General features: G+C 37.0%; 1 protein-coding gene across 1 annotated transcript in view; it reads left to right on the top strand.

Annotated features, from left to right (window-relative positions):
- Positions 1-23,196, top strand: part of LRP1B (LDL receptor related protein 1B) — a 271,488-nt gene that overhangs the window by 221,820 nt on the left and 26,472 nt on the right. Inside the window, exons 72-77 of the mRNA XM_066323173.1 lie at positions 2,860-3,083; positions 3,327-3,433; positions 5,221-5,337; positions 7,148-7,321; positions 7,829-7,954; positions 15,273-15,437. Of these exons, the coding sequence (XP_066179270.1) occupies positions 2,860-3,083; positions 3,327-3,433; positions 5,221-5,337; positions 7,148-7,321; positions 7,829-7,954; positions 15,273-15,437 (913 nt within the window). The remainder of the gene's footprint in view (positions 1-2,859; positions 3,084-3,326; positions 3,434-5,220; positions 5,338-7,147; positions 7,322-7,828; positions 7,955-15,272; positions 15,438-23,196) is intronic.

Genomic DNA, 23,196 nt, shown 5'->3' with positions numbered 1-23,196 from the left:
GATTTATAAATTAGCCTACTTTATGTAATGCAAGTGGTGGTTTGGTGAATCACTGCACCCACTGGGATGATCATCTCTCAACAAAATGTGTTTCAGTGGGCAAAAGTCTAAAAGTTTTTGTTTTCATTTCTTTTTACTGTTCTAGTAACATTGTATTAGATAATGTATACTTTTTAACAAAGATAACTTAGGCAAAATAAAACATTCCTTTACTTCCTTCTGCAATAATTCCATACCCAAAATATCTGCAAAATAAATAAGATAAAATACTTCTTCACATGTGCTTGTGATACAAATGAGGTTTGTCATTGAGTCTTCCTGTTGAGCATTACAAAGGGACATGTTCCTACTGCATGTGCAATGCATTTTCTCCAGTCAAACTAAACTTTAGTGGCTGCAAATCTGTAATTTACCATTATATGAGAAAGGTTTCCAGACCCAAGTTGTTACTGCAGCTTCTTTTTTTATGTTTGCTTGTTTGCTTTGTTTTTTTTTATTTGGAGGGGTTTTTTTTGTTATTAGTTCTTTACGTTGAAAACAGAATTTACAAAAGACAGCAGTTCTGATCAAAAGCCATTAAGCTGACGTTGGTCTGTAACTGTGCAGACAGTTCCAAACTGTGAAAGGCAATTAGGTTTCAAACCCAAATTTTTCTAATAAGTTGTAGTGCATTATAATTAGCATCAAAGTGGGCTAAAATCACTGTAGAAAACATTAATGTGATTTCCTTCCTGTATTTTCATCCTTATTTTGTATGCAGAATTATTCTTCAAAATTAGCATAATCCAAATAAGCTATTAGGTAAGAGCTAATTTTACTAGACAGTAGGTAATTTTACTAGACAGTGTAAGAAGATGAATAAGACCTCAGAAGTATGATGTAGCTGTAACTTAATGAACACAACTAGAAATGGCACAGCATCAGCTGGTGGGTTTTTTCCTCTGTTTTTTTTTTTTTATATCTCTTACACCAGATGGCTCCTTGAGATTTTTTTTCTGCTTGTCTCCTTCTTCATTTGATCTTTAATATTCCCCCCAGCATTACTGGAAATTCACTTTCTCTTTTGGTTGAGGAGAAAGGGTCAGTATTCCTCAACAACCCCATCCTTGTTCTGGAATTTTTGTAGGATGCCCCTTTCAGGATGTCTCATCTGCTTCTAGAGCCACTTTTTTTGGGGAGCCATCTCTCAGTCTTCTTTGTAGCTCCCATCTTGGTCTTTCCAGGCTCTCATAAAACAGTTTCAAGGTAAACTTTTCTGGCCCTGTCAGCTGCTTTTCTTTTAAGAGAACGTTTGGTTCCAGCACTGTAAGCCATTAATCCTTGAAGTATCCAAAGAGATCTCCAGGTGTGAAAGGTATTACACAGGTGCCTGAATATTTCACAGATCAAAAAGGAGTTTGGATTAAAAATAAAACTTTTTTTCCTTTTTTTCCTTTTTTTCCTTTTTTTTTTTTTTTTTTTTTTTTTTTTTTTTTTTTTTTTTTTTTTGGTAGCTGGTCCTTTATGTGAATGTTCATTGAATAGAAAGAAAAACGATTGTTATATGCAAATGCTAGACTAATTAAAAAAAAACCCAACTTTTTGTTACTTGTGCTGCCACTCTCATCATTGCATAGCAAAGAATTAAAATAATTATGGCACAATACTTCCTTTAAAAATCAACTGTGACACTGTTTATACATAAATACTGTTTTGTAAATGCAGTGATTGATTTTGCTGTTTTACTGTTCCTCTGAATAGAAAAGCAAGGTTTTGCATATCTATAAAACAGACATATCTATATGACATTTTTGTAGAATCAGAAGTTTATGAGCAATGAACTCTCTAAATTCACCCTTGTGGTCCTGTTACTTCACCTAGAGAATGAAATGACCTTTACTTTTGATGAAAATAGTCTACAAATGTCATGTGGTATTAGGGATTTCTGACACTTGAGGAAAAACAAGTTATTTTAGGATTTTCTTTCCTGATTTTCAGTTCTGTGGCTTAGTAGTATTTCATTGCTTCACTTTTTTAAGGAGTATCTGGGTTTTGTTCATAATTTAACTTGATGTCATTATAGGTAAATATGCAAACAATTGTATGTCTATTTATCTCATGCTGGTCTTGAGGTTTTTATGATGCTCTGCATTCATGTTTGAAAGGGTTGTAAAAACTGTTTTACAGTGATGCTCATTTCTTTAGGAATTCCAGTAAACTTTAGAGAAACTTGTTCATATAAATCTCCTATTTACAATATGAACTCCTACCCTTAGGACCATCTTTCGGAGCTAAGCCTTAATGATTATGTGAAAGAAAAATCATGATGGAGAGTCCACAGTTGATAAATGTAATATTATAATCAGCCAAGCCTCTTTTATGTGTGAAGGTGAATATTCATGAATAGAGAGAGAATTTAATGAAGTTTTCTAAATGCAGTGGGTTTCTCTACCCTTGGCAGCCACTCCTCAGGATGGGCTCGTGCTGCTTCCACTGAGGGCTTTGGGATGGAGCACCATATCCTGGTTCTGCATGGAATAAAATGAGCTGCATAATCCTAAAACTTCCTTTCCCTTCGGTTTCAAATTGCAGTCCGTAACACTTGTTTGCTTCAGAATCAATAGTTCAAGTAGTTGATGCCAAAGTGACTTTTCCCTATCGTGGGGAGCCTTAAACTTGAGAAAACAGATTGGAAACACTGACTTGTTCTTCTGTGTGGAATGGAGGTGTCAGCAGATCCTTAGAGCTGAACTCCTGCAGGTCCAGTGTATGTCTTTTCACTGCAGTGTTTGTAAAAAAAAAATGACACGAATCTATGGCTGTGCAGCTGCTGTGAAAGACCATTTCCACAAATCTGACTGCAACGTCTGTTCATTTCAGTGCCCAGAGTTCAAAAGGCCCAGGGGCATTGCTGTGGACTGGGTGGCTGGGAATGTTTACTGGACTGATCATTCCCGAATGCATTGGTTCAGCTACTACACCACTCACTGGACCAGCCTGAGGTACTCCATCAATGTGGGACAGCTGAAGGGACCAAACTGCACCAGGCTCCTCACCAGCATTGCAGGAGAGCCATATGCCATTGCTGTGAATCCCAAAAAGGGGTATGTATCCTTCAACACCACTCTGGTTTGGTAATTCAAATAAAACTGCAAAACAGGGCAAGGGAAAGAAAATTATGTCTGCAATTGTCTAAACGTTTCCAAGTCGTTTACTTAATTTCCTGCTCAGTTTACCTACATGTAAAGCAAGATCTCTGCTCTGCCAGGAATGCTGAAAGGCTCACAAAAATTGAGTGTCACTGAAGTGTTTTGAGGTTCTTTAATTGTTGTGTTTAATGCTTTCAGGATGATGTACTGGACAGTTATTGGGGATCGGTCTCACATAGAGGAATCATCTATGGATGGTACTCTGAGAAGGATACTGGTTCAAAAGAACCTGCAAAGACCTACAGGTAAACACCTTATTTTCCCCAAATACTTGATACTCACTAATTCAGGAAGATTTCAGTTTCAGTTTTTTAAAAAAACCCAACAACAACAACAAAACACAAAAAAGCAAAACCCCACAAAAAACCCAGACAAAACACCCAAGGAAAGGGTATTTTCCTGTATTTGCCACCTGAAAATACTTCAGTAACATCCTACTATGTTTCTTCCTTTATTTCATGGTAGAAAATAGATATCCATGGAGGTTTTGGTGGTTTGTTTTGGGTTTTTTTGTTTGGTTTTTTTTGTCAGGTAGTTAGCACAGGCACATGTAGAGAGAATGCAGAGAAAGAGTTCAAACCTTTAATATTTCCTCCCAAATAGAACTTTACTAATATTGTTTACACTGTTCTTAAATTTATTGCCACACAGCCTGTCCTATTTCAAATAAGAGGGAGTGAGAGTCTGAGCATTTGGGCTTGACTTCACAGGATTTACACAGAAATGACTATCACAGGAGTGTTACATGTATAAAACAAATAGAAATACTTCTTTTATCTCTGATACCATGAAAGATACATTGAGAATGTTAATTATTTATTAATTTGTATTTAAATCTTCTCATTAAGATGCAAAGAATAATTTAAAGCTGGAGAGTGGGGACTGCTTGTAAAACATGCCCCTTACACATCCCATGTATCACACAGAACTGACACATTTATGATTGCCTTTCACCAGAAATTATTCTCTTTAGCCATATCCCTGAATCCCAGTGTTTCTTTTAACGAGGGCTTTTTTTTAATGGAGTTTTAAATGCAAACATATTTCAGTGGTCTGTGAGTCAGATTTTCTTCGCTTCCTCTCATCTATCTGCAGCTGCTTAATTTATGACCTTAAGAGGAGTATTTTTGCTGTTATGTATAATTTCTTTTGATGGTTTTTTTTCTGACTTACCTACTTACATAAATAGGAAGAAAAATAACTTTTCCCACTCTTATTAAAGATGCACTGCAACTTCAAAAGCTCAGAATGAAATTATTTTATGGCTCAAATATTTTCTTCAGGCTGAAGTTTTTGACATGACCTAAAATGGTATATTAACCATTTAATCTTCTGTGAAACGTAGACTACTTGATTTAGCTATGTAATTATTGCCTAGAGGCTGGGTATTCGTAATGCCATTGATCTTTTATTCTCTTTTGTTTCCTTTTCATATACAGATTAATATATATATAATATTATGTATATATATTGTATTTTATATATATATGGGGGGTTTTGCCAGTATTGATGTTTAAGTCTTGTCGCACTAATGTAATTAAAATTATCTGATTTTTAATTCTGCAAGGCTGCATGGGAAATATTGGTGATAAAATTGAGAACATAATGAAATACGTGTGGAACCAGGATGCAAAGACTCCATGAATCCTGAATGCCTTGTTTTTGACATTGGATCACACTTGTGTAATTGGCACATTAGATTTTGGTTGGGATGTAGAGTCAATTTTATTAATTGATTCTCTGTTTAATTCACACCTGGTGTTTCTAGCCCTACCTGCTGAGGAGAATGGGTTAGAAAAGGTGCTGACCTTGGGCAGAGTCAGATAAAGAAAGTAAAAAACCATGGAAAAAGCCAAGGAAAAAGTTTAAGTGGGAGCTCTTATATTTTATTCTCTTTGGTTTCCAGTCAAATCTTTTCATTGCCATTTTATGCACATAAGAATAAGAATGATGTAAAAAATGTAGAGTTATATAAAAATACTAATTTTTTTTCAGGTTTTATGTTGCTATTTGAACTTTATCTCCTTTGTAGGTCTTGTAGTTGATCAGTTCAGCCAGCGCCTGTTCTGGGCTGATTTTGAGTTATCTGTTATTGGAAGTGTTCTTTTCGATGGGTCTGACTCAGTTGTGTCTGTGAGCACAAAGCAAGGTATGGAGAGCCTTGGTATAACATGTTTCCTATTTTATTTTATATTATTTTATTTGGATAAAGTTTGATGATTCAGAGGATCTACGTAAGCAAAAATCAGTGATTATTGAGTAATACTTTATGCTTTTGTTAGACAGTGCTTCAAACATTATCTAAACAGATGTTTTAGATAAGATAATTTTAGCTTTAAGGTAATCTAACAACATTACCTTAGGGGAACAAAAATTCAATGATGTGTGCAGATCTCCAAGTTTAGGTATTACTGAATAACATTGGTGAATATTTAGGTTTAGTCTCACTTGGACTGATGTTAGAGCTGCCTGCACTGAATTGGAGTTTTAGGGGTTTTAGAACAGTTGGTCTGACTCGGTTCTGGGAGCAATAATGGGCTTGGCTTTCAGGTCAGTGAGTAATCACAGAATTCTGCCAACAGAATGGGAATGAAGAAATTCCTTTTGATAAAATAAGGGGATTCTGGTGAAGCAAACTGTTTTCAATTGCACAATGGCTTTTTAACAATTTGTCAAGTAAGAGATTTCTGAAATTTGAGTTGAAAAGAGAAGGAACATTAAAAAAAATATATTTTAGGGAGGATTACTTAGTGGGCAGTTGGTTCTGGAGAATCATCAGGGTGTTATTATACCTGGTGCAATAGAATGTTTTAACCCAGAATTCACCAGGATATTCTGGAATATACCAAGAGGAATCTCCCATAATCCTAATCGGGCAGGAGAAGATTGAAATCGTCTTATTTTGGTTTAATAGTGTTTTATTGCACAATTTGTATCTATGTATATGGAGATAACCATCTGAAGTGAGATCATTTTGACTGTAGAAATCTGACCACAACCTCTTCTAGCTCTGGACCAAAGGAAAATTGGGGAGTTTAGAAATTGCCTTGTAACTAGACCCATTGAATTAAACAAACGTTAAAGAATTCATTATAATTTTTACATATTTTAATAAAAACAAAATAGTGAGTACCAAGCATTGGTCGCACGAAAGAACAATAGGAAGAAATAAAGACTGATTGGTGAAATTAAGTAAATACAAGGGAAATGCAAAACCATTTTTAGAGTAAATGGAGAAAATAGCAGGCACAAGGTATCACAAGGAATGGTAGGTTCTGTTTCTTTATGACTTCAGGAAGAAACGCATCTCAGACAAAGAAGTTTTAGTTAGAAGCCATTGCCTTAGTGAGGGTAAATGTGAAATTCTCCAGCCACTTGTACTCAGGAAATCCGATTGGTGGCCTAATAGGCCCTCAGAGTTATTTAAAAAATGAGGAGTTGCTAGAATTAACAATTACTTTTGCATTAATTTACTATAACTAATAATCGTTAAAACAAGTAGTACAAAAACTAACATTTCAAATATGTTAGGAAAAAGCTGTGAAATATTTTGGTAGAATAATTTCTTTGATGTGAAGCAAAATGACCTCTTTCTTCCTTGTCACATACATCTAGTTAAAGTGTTGTACCTAAGGTTCAGCAAGCAGAACAAGTCTGTTCTAATTAGTGAATTGTTACTACAGAGTTTTCTTTTTTTTTCAATGATCAGCCAGTTTCTGAGGCTCAGTTGTGTGGAAAAGTGATAAAAAGCTTGAAATTTAAATTGTCTGCAAAATGGTAAGAGTTCCTTTGAGGAAGGTTGCTTTTAAAGGTAGTTTTTGTGGGGACCAAACAAGCTTTCTGAAAAATAATGTCCTTAGGTGTTAATCATAGTAATGAATTGAAGTTTTTATTTTTAAAAGTTGTTTATTATTTGAATATAAATATGTATTTGTATTTACTATCCATTTTTATTCAAGGTTTACTGCATCCACACAGAATTGACATTTTTGAGGATTACATATATGGAGCAGGCCCTAAAAATGGTGCATTTAGAGTGCACAAATTTGGCAAGAGCCTTGTAGAATATCTGAGTGTGGATGTTGATAAAGCAAAAAGTGCCTTGATTTTTCACCGCTACAAACAAATGGACTGTGAGTAAGCATAATTACTTTAAATTCAATATCACCTCAGGGGGGGAAAAAAATAACCACATTGTATAAATATGAACCAGAGCCTGATTGTACAAACTGAAAATAGATTTTCCTATTTTTTTATATATAATTTTGATGCATTTTCATTCATTTGAAAGGATGCTGGACAAATTTGCCTTTTGTACCTGCGCTGTAACTGAGACATAAAAAAAAAATTAGAAGTCAGATGAATAACAGTCCCTCTAGCCAGAAGGAGATGAAATTTTTTACTCCATGTTACCAATACATTTTTTGGTAATGGAATAAATTCTGTCCTTCTGTGGGTCTTGCACTGCTGTTTGAGGGACAGACTTGAGGCAGCTGATGTGGAAGTCCTGGGAAGTGGAAGTGTACCAAAATTCTTGTATCTGATTATTAATATTTTCTTAGCTTTAGAACACATTTTTGAAAATTTTAGATAATAATAAAAAAAAATCAATCTTTCTAATATTTTGTCTTTTTAAGCAGTGCCCAATCCCTGCTTGGACCTGACGTGTGAATTCATTTGTTTGCTGAACCCTTCTGGTGCAACATGTGCTTGTCCAGAGGGAAAGTCATTGATGAATGGGACGTGCATCGACCAAAGCCTCCTAGGTAGGTATTGAAAACTGCAGGAAAACCAGAAAATAAACAACTGGTCAGTTTTGGTCATTGCAAAAGGCCAGACTGGCTGTGAGTGCAGAGTTTTGTGATGTTGTTTAATACACATGTCACTTACCTGAAACTGAAAGGAAAAGTGAAGAAACAAAATCTCTGACTCAAAAAAAACCCAAAAAAAAACCAACTCTCCTGCTATTGTTCATCCAAATGAAAAATGAGCTTTCACTTTAGCTGATACAAGATGAAACTTAAAAGTGAGGGATATAAATGCTGACCAAAAGCACTGAGGTGTTTTGGGTCCCAAATTAAATGTGAGTCATTAGGAGAAAAAAACCACTGCAGCGATGGTGAAAAGCAGTGAGAGCAACATAGCAAGTAACAAAGACTTTGAAGTAACAGTCAAAGAAAGGAAAAAAACCTGCATCATTTTTATCGAAAATATGTCTTCTGGGAACTTCTATAATGACTAATACTGAGACACAGGAAACCACATTTCATGAGAAAAGAGCCTCTAAATTCTTCCTGTATTTTAGGGATGGGGAGGGAATCTTTCCCGAAAAAAGATTATCAAGTACTTTAAAACTGTCTTCACTCTAATTTAGGCCAAACCGTGCTTGGCCACACCACTGGAATGATTCCTTAGCCAGTCTGAATTAGTGAATGTTCTAGAAGTCACAGAATATCATTTCTGATGTGTATTATGTGTAGTAGGATGTTTTTCTGATGTTTAATTCCAGGCTCAAAAGTGCAAGCGATGGATATTTTGGTGAGATCCTCTGTGCCTAAAGTGCTCAATTTAGCAATTAAATTAATTTACCTGAAATGTCATAATTCTCTGGAGAAAATCTCACCGATCTCTACTGCCTACACTTTAAATACTGAATTAACAGGACTGTGTTTTACTGGTTCATGATGTGATATTATTAAAACTGTCCAACTCTGGACACAAATCAGTCTGAACTGCCTCTCTGCCCCTCCAAGTGTCAGCTCTTTGTCCATCTCAGGTGGAAACTTGTCAAGAACTTCTGCTGCTACCACACCACCTAAAAATTATCTCAAATTGCCCACAAATACTACTTAGCTGCTGGAGAATGAAAAAGTAAAAGAAGTTCGTTTTTCACTGGTGACTTGTAGCAGTCTAAACTCATAATTTCAGTAATGCTCCATTTTTACTAGTGGGTGAGGGATTATGCTGTGGTAATGTTTTCAGGAATGCGTGTTTTTATTAAAGAAAGATCTGAATAGGTTTTTAAATGACTTGTTATAATTTTTTATAGATAGACAGAAAATGCCTAGAGAAACATTTTTAATTTATTGATAATTTCCAGTACCTTCCCATGGCTGCAATATCTGTTATGACTTTTTAAAGGGCTGCTGAATAAGTGTTTCCTTAGGTTTTTGTTTACAATTATATTTCAAGTAATGTCAAAGATAGATTAAAAAAAAAAAAGTAAGAAAAAGCCTATACTATTTTTGTAATAGTAGACTGCCAGTTTTGTAGTATCACAGATTACAAACTATGAATTGAAACTTCTGCCTCATAGTACTCTCTAATGTTTTTACACTGTTTTGTTTTTTTGTTTTTTTTTAAAGTGTAAGTGGATGTTAAACATTTGTCCCTTGCTGAGACTCACTTCAGCTTCCAAGACCAGCAGAGATTTCTGGAAAGATCAGAGCTGACCCCCAGATCAGCATCTTGAACTGACACAGGTTTATAATTAAAGGCTGACTGACAGTCACTTGCCATTAGCAGGTCACTAATAGCCTGCAAACAAAAGAAAAACCAATTTATATTTCAGGTTCTCTTCCTTTTGGCTGTTACACAGGATAGAATAAAAAATAGGGGCTGCAGTTTTCCTTTTCTGGTGAAGATCTAGAAAATGTGAATGAAATATTCCAGACCCTACACGTTCGCCTTGTTTAAAGCTCTTCAAAACATTTTTGGCACAGTTAAGGATGTCAGCAACCCAAACCAGAAAGTCCTGCCTGACTTGACTGTGTATTTTTGACCTGACAAGCCAAAGGGAGGTTATACAGACATATTTTTTTCTCTTGCTCTGCAATAAAGTCCTGATTCAAAGTTAGTCAAAATACTGTTGGTAATTTTGGTGGTCATCTGGGTTTTGAGCAGTTCTGGATTTTGCATACTCCCACACAGCTATTTTATGTCGTGTGTTTTTCTTTTAGAAATTAGTATCAGTTGTGGATATCAAGAACAAGTAGGGTTGAACTGTACTTTTTGGATAATATATAATTCAAGTTACAATAGAAAGTAGTAGAATATTGAATATTCATTATAATTTTTAATGCCTTTAAGTGTTTTTTGAGCCTTTTTAAATGCAGTAAGGAAACCAATGATAGATTTTCATGACATGGCAAAGACAAAATGGGACAGCCATCTCCAGTTCTATTTCTTCTTCTTACTCTGTCTACCATAAAGGTTGGTGACTGCAAGGTAATCTCAGTCTTGCTCTGTTCCTTGTGCTATATCCCAAAATCCGACTCAGAATTCTGTTCATTGGATTGTTCAGTTTCTTCCTTTTTTTTTTTAATCAGAAGAAAATTAGCTAAGTCCTAAAATTCCTCATACTTTTACTCCTGGCTTGCTCCATTGTGTTATTTTTCTTCAGGAGCCCTCTGTGAGGAGTTTAAAACATTGATTCCTCAGTGGCTTTCTGTAGGGCTGAATCCAGACTGCCTCACACAGCTGTTTCCCCAGCACCTCCAGCAACTGAGGAGAAACAGCTTCTGGGTTTGATTTGGAATTTCAAAGCTGGAGTCATTACAACATATGGGTGTGTTGCATCATTGAGAATGGTTTTCATAACAAAGTGAGTACAAGTTCCAGTGTTTTCTGAGATAAGCTTCCATCTCATTTCTCCCTGGATGATTGCGACTGACAGACCAGAATTCTTTTGGGGGTTTATTTATTGACTAAAACACGCTGAACTTTTTCAGTATAGAAGCTACTCTTCAGTTTTCCTAAAGGAAAGAGCAGAGTACCACCTCATTTCCCTAAAAGAGACCCCTGGATTTGCATCCATTAGGTTTCTTGTATCTAATTGTCTGTAGCACAATGAAGCTAAAAATGTACCCAGAGGATGAAAATGGAGAGACTTGCACTGGAGGAAGACATTGAGTCCCACAGCTGAACGAGCAGGAGTAATGAACACTTCCAAGAGTTCCCTGTTCTGGAGCCTCACGTTCATCACTTTCCTCTTAAGAGCAGAACATTTCTACTCTTTTGGTTGAGTGGAAAGCCTGAGGAAAAAATTCCAAAGGCTCAGAACTGATGTTGCTTCTGAACAGAGATGAAACATTTATTTCTGTCACGTTGCTTCCCTCAGCGTGTCGCTGTGGGGACTTGCCCACTGCATACAGAGATTTCAGGCAGAGAAAGAGCTTTAGCTGGGGGTTATCCCTGTGTACCTCCTTTTTCAACCCCAAAGTCTGCCTCAGGGAGGAGGAGCTACTGCAGTGTGGTCCATGCTATCTTCTTGGGGGTTGTGCTGCTTTTCCAGACTTCTTAGATTAAAAAAAAAAAAAAAAAAAAAAAAAAAAAAAAAAAAAAAAAAACAAGGGTCTCAAAGAAATCTGCTTCTGGTTTGAAAAAAAAAAAAATCTTCAGTTTGCAGGATTTCTTCTGTATTTACAAAGGGGTAATTGTTGGGAGGGATGTTTCTCAGTACAGAAGAAAATGAGTGCCAGTTAGATTTTCTCAATGTGCATCCTTTTCTTAGTCATTCTCTTCCTTTGAAAATTGTAAAGAAAGCAGATTTTCTAAGAGGGAAAAAAAAAGATGAAAAAAAACCAACAAGTGAAGAAAAAACAAAGAGGAGCATCTGTCTTGCAGCCTTCAGACAAAATTTGGAGAGAACAACTTGCTCTGATGCTTTTCAGCATATGGAGAACTGGCAGGTGTAGTATGACTCTCATCCAGAGGAAGATTTATAGAACCTTACCTCAACGTTACAGCTCTGCCCTCGGTCTTTATTAGCTGCATTCAGCTCAGGAAAGGATGAGCTACACCTTTGTCCAAGGGAGAGCCAAGAGCAAATACCTTTGTGCCCCTTGGGATGAGTATTTCCCACAGTGGGGAGGGAAACTGTCCTTGTCCCAAAGAATGTAGGTCCCAACCCTTGTGCTCTGTAACATCATCTCCCTGTTTAACTTGTCTAGTCCAGAAACTGGGGACACTTCAAAAGGGAGAAAATAGCAAAAAAGATGCCTTTTTCTCAAGAAAGAATAGGGTTATTATAGAAATGCCAATAAAAGATGTGTCTTGTGTAAGTGGGGGAGAGGAATGGAATATCAAAAAAATTGAACAAGTGAAAGAAAAAAATACCCATAGAGTCCACAAAGCTTTGATTTACTGTTTTATCAGTGTTTCTTCTTTGTAAGATTTTCCCTTTGCTTCCAGTAAAAGGGAAGAGTCAAAGATGAAGCTGATAAGCCAAAGTCTACTAATGTTTGTGTCAAACAATTTTACTGGGAAGAAAAACATAAGAGAAATGGCAAAAAAAGACCCTTTGGTTATGTATTAAAGATGTTTGAGATTGAAAGAGGCAAAACAAGGCAGCAGAAGACTAAGTATCCAGATTAGAGGAGAATATATAAAATTACATGGTCTGCAATCCTTTCTTTCATGTTAGAGATATTCATAGCTAGACTAGGGGTAGGATAAAAAGTGAAATTATGTTCCTCTGTCATTTCAGAAGTAAAAAGAGCAGCTGAGAGGTTTTTAAGTCTGAGTTTAGCAAGCTCAGAGCAGCATTGAAGACTAGAGTTAGAAACTTTTCTGATTTTGTCTTTTTAAAAAGTTTTTTTCCAAGGATGGGTGCTTGCTAGAGCTATTCCCACTTCTTCTTTCTAAGGTATTTATTCAGTAATTCCAATTAACTGTATTCAGCTTTTTATACTAATTCTTCTGTATTTTTCTCCTGTATTCCTTTTGTTCCTGTCTTCTCCTGTGGAATTGTTCTGCTCATGTCTCCCACACAAAGGCAGGCATGTCATCCCCTTTTGTACTCAGGATGTGAATCAGTGTAATTTGTTTCTTGTGTTTAACACCAGACAACAAAGCAGCACCATTAAACCCTGTATATTGTTCAAGTCTAACATACTATTTTAAAACTGCCTTTTCCACTGCATCTCTCAATCCTCTTTATTGAAAGTCCAAAATTGCTGTATTACCATTTCTCTGTTCCATGTTAGAGTTGTACTGAAACTCTTGAACTTACTTCATAGAGAATGAAATCAGTAGTGATTTCCATTTTTTTCACTCAAATTTTATATCTCAATTCTGTGGAATTGCTCTAAAAGAGAAATAGAAGATGTTTTTAATGCACTATCAGAAAGGTTCATAAAAATGAGCAGTTGTCTGTACTTCACTGTTATTTATTCTGTTTTTGTCAAGTTCTGCTCCATAAACTCATGACTAATGATAAGTAAAACAGATAAGATAAGCAAAACAAAAATAGACCTTCTCTCCAATAAGATATGCTACATTATCCATTCAAACAACTTCCATAATGAGTAACCGAAGAACGGTTCATGGAACATCAAAGGATTTAATGAACCACCCAAATTAATAAAACACTGAAGCATCCTCAAACTCCCAAATACAAAGTAACTTTCTTACAGCAATTGTGTATATATCCAGGGCGGATACCAGAAAGCAAACAAGGTTTCATATTTTTATTGTAAAACACATGAAATAATGAGTTGCCATTTAGTCCATCACGGGAACTTTAAGATTTTTTGCCTAGTTGCAGCTTAATTGTAGAAAGGTGCAATTATCTGAAAGATGACAGTTTCCAGAAGTTTTGTTTAAATAGGTTTGACCCCAGGTTTTGTGCCTGCTCCATCTCAGCACTGGCTGTGAGAGGAGGCAGCAGATCCTGCTCTGAGGAGAGGTGCACACTGGCAGGAAAGGGAGACCTGGGTGCATCCATAGGGAGGGCTCTGCACAAGCACAGTTGTATTCCTGGGTTTTACAGTGTTATTTCAGGAGGGAACTGTTTAGGTAGAGAACATCCAACATTCCTGAACTCTGAACTTTCAACACAATGTGGTTCTTAAAACCTCACAGGGGCTGCTGTGCCTGTGCCGTGCCACTCAATGCTGGACCTCAACCGGTAAAGGACAAATAGGAGCTTTGACTCTTTTTCATTAATTGTTTGACTGAAGCAGATGAATTCAGCAATGCTCCTGCAGCTGGTGGATATGTTATTGAAAAGTTTGTGGTACTTTTGGCACCCCTCTTGTTTAAAGCCATGTTGGCTCAATTCCTGGATCGGTTAGGAAGCAGTCTGGCTTCACAGGATAGTTTTGCTGTGTGGCAAATGAAGTCTCCTTGCTGAAAGCATGATTTGGGCTGCAAAGGTGCTTTTCTGCTCCTTTAGGATTACAGCTGTTTGTATGTTTGAGCATTGCATGTGTGCTCGTCTATAATTAATTTGTTGTTACCATTGAGTGATTTTATACCTTGTTCATTGAAATTAATAGAGGTTTACTGGTCAAAGTGTTTCTAAGTGTAAAAGAGCTTTACACAAAGACTGAATCTGGCCTGATCAGAGTTTGTGTCCCCTTACACCTCATCACTGAGAGGGTGGCACTGCTGCCATAAGAATTGTGATTGCAGAGCAACAGGCAGCTTCCCTTGTCAGGGAATTTGCAGTCTGAGCAGAAAAAAAAAGAAATTATCAGAAAATATTACTCATGAGCAAGTTTGTATGCAAATACCAATTTTGAAGAGGATTTAAAGGCAAAATAGTTTCCTTTTAAATATTTTGGACAGGGCTTAGTTAAGAAGGCTGTTAGCAGAGGATGTGGAAGAGAGATCCAAAAATGGCTAATAAAAAAGGGCTGAGGTCACCAGAAAATGACTGGGAAGTTTTCCCAGGTCTCCCAGATGAAACCAACATTCTGTTTCCCAATTCTCAAACTAGGAATTATCGTTTCAAACAAGAATTCCTACTGTCCTTCCTAACTTAGATCCTAGGGAGGCCAACTTCCCTGTGCCATGCAGGAGCTCCCAGCAGCTCTACAGCTCCTGGCAGCCTTTCCAGGCCTTGTGGGCTCCAAGGTTTTTTCTGTCACTGTGGGAACAGAAGGGATAGTTTACTTTCTCCATTCTGCAAAGTGGTATTTTTCTGTCACTGTGGGAACAGAAGGGATAGTTTCCTTTCTCCGTTCTGCAAAGTGGTATTTTGGTAGAGACCCATGGCTGTGTTTGAGGCGAGGTTCTGCTTTGCCATCACAAGAAGCTGGAGTTGTTGAAGCTCTGTGTGTGTGTGTGCTCTTGCTGCAGATGACAGCTGTAAATTAACCTGTGAGAATGGAGGGAAATGCATTATAAATGAGAAGGGGGATCCCCGATGTCACTGCTGGCCAAGCTACTCTGGCGAAAGGTGTGAAACCAACCACTGCTACAACTACTGCCAGAATGGGGGGACCTGTGGGGCCTCTCTCCTTGGTAAGTATTGCTGAGCAACTCATTGAACTGCATTAAATGTTTGAATTTGTTTCCTTTTTATAGTATTTTCTCTTTATTTGCATCGTCTGTGCTTAAACAATATGGAAAAATAGCAGCATATTCCATATATATTCTTTGTAATCAATAGGGCTTTTCATTCACTTATCTGGGTGTTTCAGCATGGTTAAACTGTATACCAGAAAAAGGAGAATGTAAGTAAATATTCAGTGTAAAGATTCTCATGTTGAAGAATCGTAAAATTCCATGTAGCAGTGGAATTGTAAAGCAAAATGTCCATACAACAAGTGCATACAGCTTCTTCTCTAAATTTATATCAATTCACCCCCTAAATTTGTATGTGCATACCCAGCGATATTTGCTTAAATACCTGACCTCATTCCTTCACCTTTATCTTACTGGAGTTCACCTAATAGGAATTTTAGTCCTCTTATTTTCAGGAAGACTTTGTTGATGAGAACTCAGATCTTTCATTTTCCTGAAGGAATTTGAAATTACATCTCCTGGGTTCAGGGGGTTCATCCTATTAAAAAGCAGACATTAGACAGTTGGTCTTTGTCCCTAACACATAAGCTTTTGTACTTTGTATAATGTTTGGGCTAGAGAGGAAAAATGTAAAAAGAGGCACTCTAAGATGTAGCAATTCTGTGAGAAAGGAGAAGCAGAACTCTATTTTCTGCTTCAAGGAGTGTTTAAATATTTGATTCAAAATGCAAGAGCTGGAGAAAAGTTTGCTGCTCCCCCTTCTCAGAAGGTTTCATCTGCTTAAGATGCTGTTAATCATTTTCTCTTGTGTGATGATGTGGCCACCACCCTCTGAAAAAAAGTCCCTGAGAAGTTTGTGACTGTTCATCACAGAGATTCCTCCCTGTAATGCAGAATTATGAATTTGAGTTTCCATGGTAGAGGGGGCTTAGATTGTAAAGATTTCCTCAGCACTCCTTGCTAATTAACGTTAGCCTGTGTAGTTTGGTAATTTAGTCCCACTTGCTGGCTTCTCTGGAGCCTCCTCCCATTGACTGAGGTGTGGTGGCAAAATTCCAAGTAAGTGCAAGTAATTTATTCTTTCAGCTCTGAGTAGTTGAGGGTTAATAATGTTGTTCATAATAACGACTTAATATCAGAAAATGGGAATTGCTTGTACTGGAAGTTGATGAATTGGACTTTAAACTGCTCCTAGCAGCTGATGGAACTGACACAAATGATAAGCAGTGATTTTTATCAATGTGGTGAGATCAATAAATGCTAAGTGAGGACGTGCCAGTGAATGGAAGTGATGGTTTAAATGGCGTGCAGAACTTCCTCATCATCTGAAGAGAGGATGTTTATTCCCACATTTTTAAATGTCTGGCATCTAATTGATTCTTTTGTGGGGTTAAAAGGCTTAATAAAATTAATAACTTGGCTCCTGGAACTCAGCTCTGTTGTGAGTCCTGCAGGGACCTCAGGGTTTTATTTAATCCCTTTTTTTTGGCAGTAGCCACAGGGCTCACTCACCTCCAGCAGTTTGTTTTCCCTCTCCCAGGCAGCTCACACGTGCTGTGCTCACACAGCTCTGCTATCACATATATTTTTAATTTTCATTTTCCTGCTAAATCCAGCCTCTGAAATCTCTCAGCCTTGCTAAAACAATTAGTGCAGTGGGTTTTGCTACCACTGTGTAGAGGCAAGATATGAGCAGGGTCTACAATACCCTTTGTTGAATTCTTAACATGGGACTGGGGAGGCAGGAATCAGCCCTGGAGAGGCACGAATCAGCTCTGGAGAGGCAGGAATCAGCCTGAGAATGAAGGAATCAGCCCTGGGGAGGCAGGAATCAGGATGATGCTTGGTCCCTAATGGAATGAGGTGTCTCCACTGAAATGCATCAGGAGAGCCAGCATGTGTGTCACCATAGTCCATATTTCATTGTTCAACTGCCCGATTTGGGAGAATCTGAACCTTTTACAGCAGCTGAAGTTCCTTGTAGCACACATGACCAAAGTGTGTCTTTAGGAGCTCAGACCAGCTCAGAGCTGGCTCTGATGGCTGTACCTGTGCATACCCACTGACAGGAATGTTCTTCTGCTGTGCTGGGTCCCTTTAGTTTCATCAAATTTTTAAGAGTCATATTTCAAGTTAACCAGATGTCCTATCTGCCATTTCCAATTCATGAGGGTAGCTGTGCCTCGAAGCCCATACCATAACTTTCATGTTCTGGAAATGTGGAAAAAAAAAGACCTTGTATCTTTCTAAATCACAGTGAGTCCATCCAATATTCCAGATGAAATGTTCAAGTTGATGTGCATCTCATCTCCCTTGCATGCCTAGCCCCTGGACCCTGTAAATATTCTATTAAGAGGAAATCTCTGATTCTTATCAGGCTGTATTTCTTATCTCTATCACTCCAGAAATCAGTGTGTTACTGAAACAAACTAGCCTGCCAGTGAGATGCCCCTTATCACAGTTTAATCTAACCCATGATGTACCAAGGCTGTTATGTGTTTTACAGAGAGAAGTTACACTGGACTCCCCAAAAGCATTGAAAAATGTAATTAAACCAAGAAAACTTAGTTCCTCAAGTGGTTTTGCAGCAACCATTTCTTCTTTCCAGTCCAATACACAATCTTTGGACAGGGCACTTGTAGCTGCAGGGGATGCACAAGCCCTTTGCAGTTGGACTGAGGGTGTGAAATCCAGACCAGCCTTCTCCTTGTCTCAGCCTTCCAGGCAGAGCTGATATGCAGTGCCAGGCTCATGGGAGAGTTGTTAGTCTGCTGTTACTTTATTCTTGCTCATTTCTACACATGGGAATGAAAACGTTCTTTATTACCAGGAGTTGCTGAGTTTCTCATTAGTGGTTTTCTAACCCAGCATTTTATTTTGTCTAGATTTGTAGTTTTTCCTACCAGGTTGATTTATCTGACAGCAGTAGAATCACTAAGACTGGAAAAGATCTCTGAGATTGAGTCCAGCCCTTAACCCAGCTCTGCCAGGTCCACCACTAAACCATGTCTACGAGTTTTTAAATGTCCTCTAAATCCCTGTTCCAATAGGTATATTGCAAATTGATTTTGGTAAAGAACTCCCTCAATTTCTGTAAAGTATAATTTTAAAATTAAGTCAGCTCATGATCTGCTATGCTACTGCTATCTGTGCTTCCCGCTGTACTACAGTGCTCAAAAAGACCTTCTCAACCAGCAGCAGTCATGCTTTTGATCCATTATACAGCTGACTCATCAAACTGACCTGCTGAACTCATGAAATCAAGTTCTACATGTCTTCCCAATTTTGCCTTTCTTATTTTTGTTCAAAATGATGACAATTTTTCCTCTGGAAGTTGCAGAAGCCATAGGTGTGCCAATCTAAACCCATCTGCAAAATATAAATGACCTGTGATCATTTCAGCTTGCTTGACCTTCTCTTTCTTGGAGGCTTGAACTGCCCTGGTCAATTCTCACATGTTATTCTAACAGCTTTGATGCAGTCCATCTCACAAGTGTCGTTTTGTACACGTGGCCTCTGGAGAGCTCAGGGACTGCCAGAAATTTTAGCCTCGTGAGATGATCCTTCCAAAGGGTCCCCACAGCTGGAAGCTTCCCCAGGAGTCAGGGAATTTCCTTGCTGATCATTTCTGGCTCAAGAAATGAGGAGATTTCCTTGGAATGAACCTTGCTTCATATTCTGATCCAAATAAAATGATGCAGCATACAAAAATACTCTTCTGGTGCATGTGTGTGTTCTCGTGAATGTGTAAATCCTCCTCTTTTTCCCCACCTAATATAAAATAGCAATGTGATAACTAATTAAGTAAATTGCAGAGTATTACTAATTTTTTAAACGTGATTGTGCTAAATCTTTGCTGGATGTGCTAAGTTGTAGAGCCTCATTATCTGCACACAAATGTTAATTTGTTAAACAAATCCCACTGGCAATTCAGGGATTATTCACTGTTGGCTTACTTACTGCTAAGCCTTTTGGCAAATTCCTATGTGAATGTTATATAGCTAGAGATTGGAGAAGCTTTAATTAAAATTTATAAGTTTACGACAGATGTATTGAACTACAATAATTGAACAAAGAAAATGTCATCAGTTAATTAAAAGTACACATCTGAGACATGTAATTAAAAGTTTGGGTGTAATAATGAACACTTTCCAGTAAGCCAAATTAATGAGAATTTGGTCAGAAAAAGTCAATGTTACCATAAAAACAGACTTTGTTTCTCCATGTAGTTTAAAGTAAAAATATTGCAGCAATAGTTTGCTGATTGTCTCAAACACATTAACTAAGTGAACTAGTTCACAAAAACAGATAAATCCCTTTGTGCTGTACAAAAGGTGTGACTAATCATACAGAGTTGTGATGTTTATATCAAAACGAGTAGAAAAAAATTGTCTTTCCTCTAAATGAAAATGTGTGAAATATTCTGAAGGAATCATTGTGTATGAACCAGATACTATTTTATATTCTATTTTATGAGCAAAACCAGGTGATTTGGTGCCTACTGAAAGCACTGCCAATGAAGAACCTGTTTTTGCTGATGCCCGATCAGTCCTGGGAGGTTTCCATGGTGGTGTCAGCAGGACAGGGATTGTGGGAAGGATGATGAGGGTGGTGTTTCACTGGACCTGATCTCAGCTCCCAGCAGAGCCACCACCACCAGCACTGGAAAGAGCAATCCCTGAGAGCATCCAGAGATATTTAGAAATTGTTCTGTTCTCCTTTTCTTTTCAATAACACTGAGAGACTCTGTATCTGTTGGGATAGATCCCAATCAACTCACCTACTAATTATCTTCAATAATGCAGCTTCTCTCTACTCCTATTGTTTCAGTAAAGCTAATTATGGTTCATCAGCCACACAGGAATGAATTATTGTGATTTCCACAGACTGCTGATAACAACTGCAAAGGACAAGATACTGCTCACAGAAAGCTCATGTAGAGCCACCACCTTTTCTTTGATAGTGACAGCAAGTTAAATATTGAAATTAATTGTGCACATTCACACATAACAATTTAAAAACACATTTCTGGTTGTGAATTTACCAGTGACTAGAAGAAATAAATAATATCCTTTTTGGTGAAGACATTAATCTGTATGAGCTCATCTTTCAAAACTTGCAGAAAGCTTACAGAAATAATGCTACTGATCTAAGTTTCCATTATTTTTTAACTTTTTAAAAAACTTTATTTTGTTATTGAAAATGCACAGTATTTTTCTGTTGTTTAGGCAATATCATGAATAAAAATTGATCTCCTTAGAATTCTTATCCTTGCAAAATATATGTAAATATAAGCTTAAGATATATGAATGAATTCCCAAAAGAAGTCACCTACATATTACAGAGAAAGTAAACCAAGATATTTATGAGCAATTTTTGAAGTTTATTTGAAAAGTTATTATATAGACAGTAGTTATTATGTAGCAAATTAAATTGACAAACCAGGAGTAAGTACAGCCTCTCTATCCAAACCTCATTGAACATTGAAAGATTTTGATCCTTGGTTTTTTGGGGGTTTTTTTGTCGGGTTTTTTAGATTATTTTTTGTAAGAAAGGGTTGAAACTACACTTCATTTCTATGTCAAAAATATCATCTATCTTTTCTTTTCCTACTGCCAAAAATAACTTAGGTCTTAGAGTCACCACAATATATTCTCCTTTATTCTACTAAATTCTTTTCTGCATTTGAAGCAGTTTAGCATTCCATAAACCACTTTCCATGAGAATATTTTTCTACGTGCTAATGTGTTGTGAATCTTTCTGTGGTGGTGAGGGTCAGGAATTAAGAGGGAGTTTTAATTCTGTGTCTGTAGGGCTTTAATCCTGAGATTTCATGGCCAGGGAAGGCTCTGGACCTCTCAGTGCATGAGCTCATCCTGCAGTTTCTGGTAGTTGGGTTATGTGGCATCTTGGTTTTATGACTCTTTCCTTTGCAGACATAAATCTATGTTCTGTTTCCATGATACAAAACCTTATGGCATTGTTTGGCATTGTTTAATGCTGCAGTTTTGTTAAACAGTTCCTTGAACTTTTTTTTTTTTTTTTTTAATCAGAAATAATTTATGAGAATAAGGCAAATGAAAACGTCATTATTAGTATTATTTCTGGTGTCAACAGTCTGTGTATAAATAGGCAGTGGACTATTAACATTACTGAAAGTAATGTTAAATTGAGTGACAAAAATGGGGTTTTGGCTATACTGTATTAAATTTTCATTTAGCTGTCAGCAGTTTGGCGTATTTATAAGTCTACTTTAGTAAAGAATAGGATAATCATTTATACAAACTAGAAAAATATCATTGTCTCATCATTTTAACAAATAGAGGAATATTAATAATGAAAACTGATTTCAGACCTCCGGATGTATGTTCTATCACTATTTTATCTTTTCTTTTTACTGAAACACTTGTTCAGATGAAGGATTATGTGCAACCCCCTGTCTTGGGGGCAGAAATTTAAATACAGCTGTATACATGGGGAAAAACAAAGGGGAATCTGTGCTAACATCTGAGTTCAACATCTTTGATTTAATGTTTACATCACAGGGGACAAATATGAATAACCAGGCTGATGCATATTAAAGGAGTTGGAGCTATTTTTAGGTCAATGGTTTTGTTCCTGCTGTACTCATTAGAGAAAGAGACTAACTGATCTCATGGCCCTTAGGATGATTTGCAAAACACTTTAAATTAGCATATCTTAAAATAGAAGATACAGAAAAGAATTACGTGAAGTGTGTCGTGTTAGAAGGGTAAGAAGTAAGTGAAGGAAAAAGATGGAATAAATCACTCTGCATCAGTCAAGAGAGGAGACAAAATTAGGGTACTTCACTTGCATTGGAAAATTCTCCAGTGAATCTGATATTAAGTGATTGCACAGGATTAAGAGAAAGGCAGTCCAGAAGAAAAAATGGATTGTGGGGTTTGTAGAATACTCAGTTTAGTCCTAATTACTCAATAACACAGCCAGCTAAGTGAACAAAGACCAGCAAGGTAAGCAGGGTTGCACATCTCGGAGTTTCAGATGCAGCTGTGGATACATTGGGTTATCACTGATAAAATCTGAGAGGTTACTTTTCCTGTTTATGCCAGTAATTCCAAAGGCATTCTGCAGTATGCAGATTGCAAAGGCAATCACAAATGCAGTACATTACATAGTTAACTGGATAAACACAAAATCGTGGAATGGTTTGGGTTGGAAAGAACCTTAATTCTCATCTTGTTTCAACCCATCCTGTCTGCCCTTTTGTTTCAGAAGAGTCCTCGTGTCCTGCTTAATCTCCATCTCTTTCATTCCTGGGAAGCCAGGAAAAATAAAAGTGTTAAACTTGGTTCTCCTTAAATTTAAGAAAATCCTTAAAGCTTATTGAAAGTGAAGAGGGGAGTGAGGGGAAAATAATGTCTTCCAAGAAATAATCAAGAATGAGAATAGTTTATTAGGGAGTGAGAAGGGAGACGGCTGGTTGGACACATCAGGTCATTTACTTGAAGATTATAAATGAGATAAAAAAGCAAAGTCAGAAGATGGAAAAACATTAATGGGTTCTGAAAGTTTGTTTTAAAGAAGATAAGCCTTAAGAAAATAAGACAAGAAAGTAGAAGGGCTTAATAAAACAGTGGAATTGTAACAAAGCTATAAATCCTTTAGACATGAGATTTAGATAAGAGAAAAAAAATGGGAAAATTACAATAGGGAAGAATCATAGCAGGAAAATGCATTGGGTTTTAAAGACTATTTTTAAAATCCTTTGAAAAGA

Source organism: Sylvia atricapilla, chromosome 7 (assembly GCF_009819655.1).
Source record: "Sylvia atricapilla isolate bSylAtr1 chromosome 7, bSylAtr1.pri, whole genome shotgun sequence".
NCBI lineage: Eukaryota > Metazoa > Chordata > Aves > Passeriformes > Sylviidae > Sylvia > Sylvia atricapilla.
Note: the sequence above shows the minus strand (reverse complement) of the source record. Positions and strands in the feature narration are given on the sequence as shown.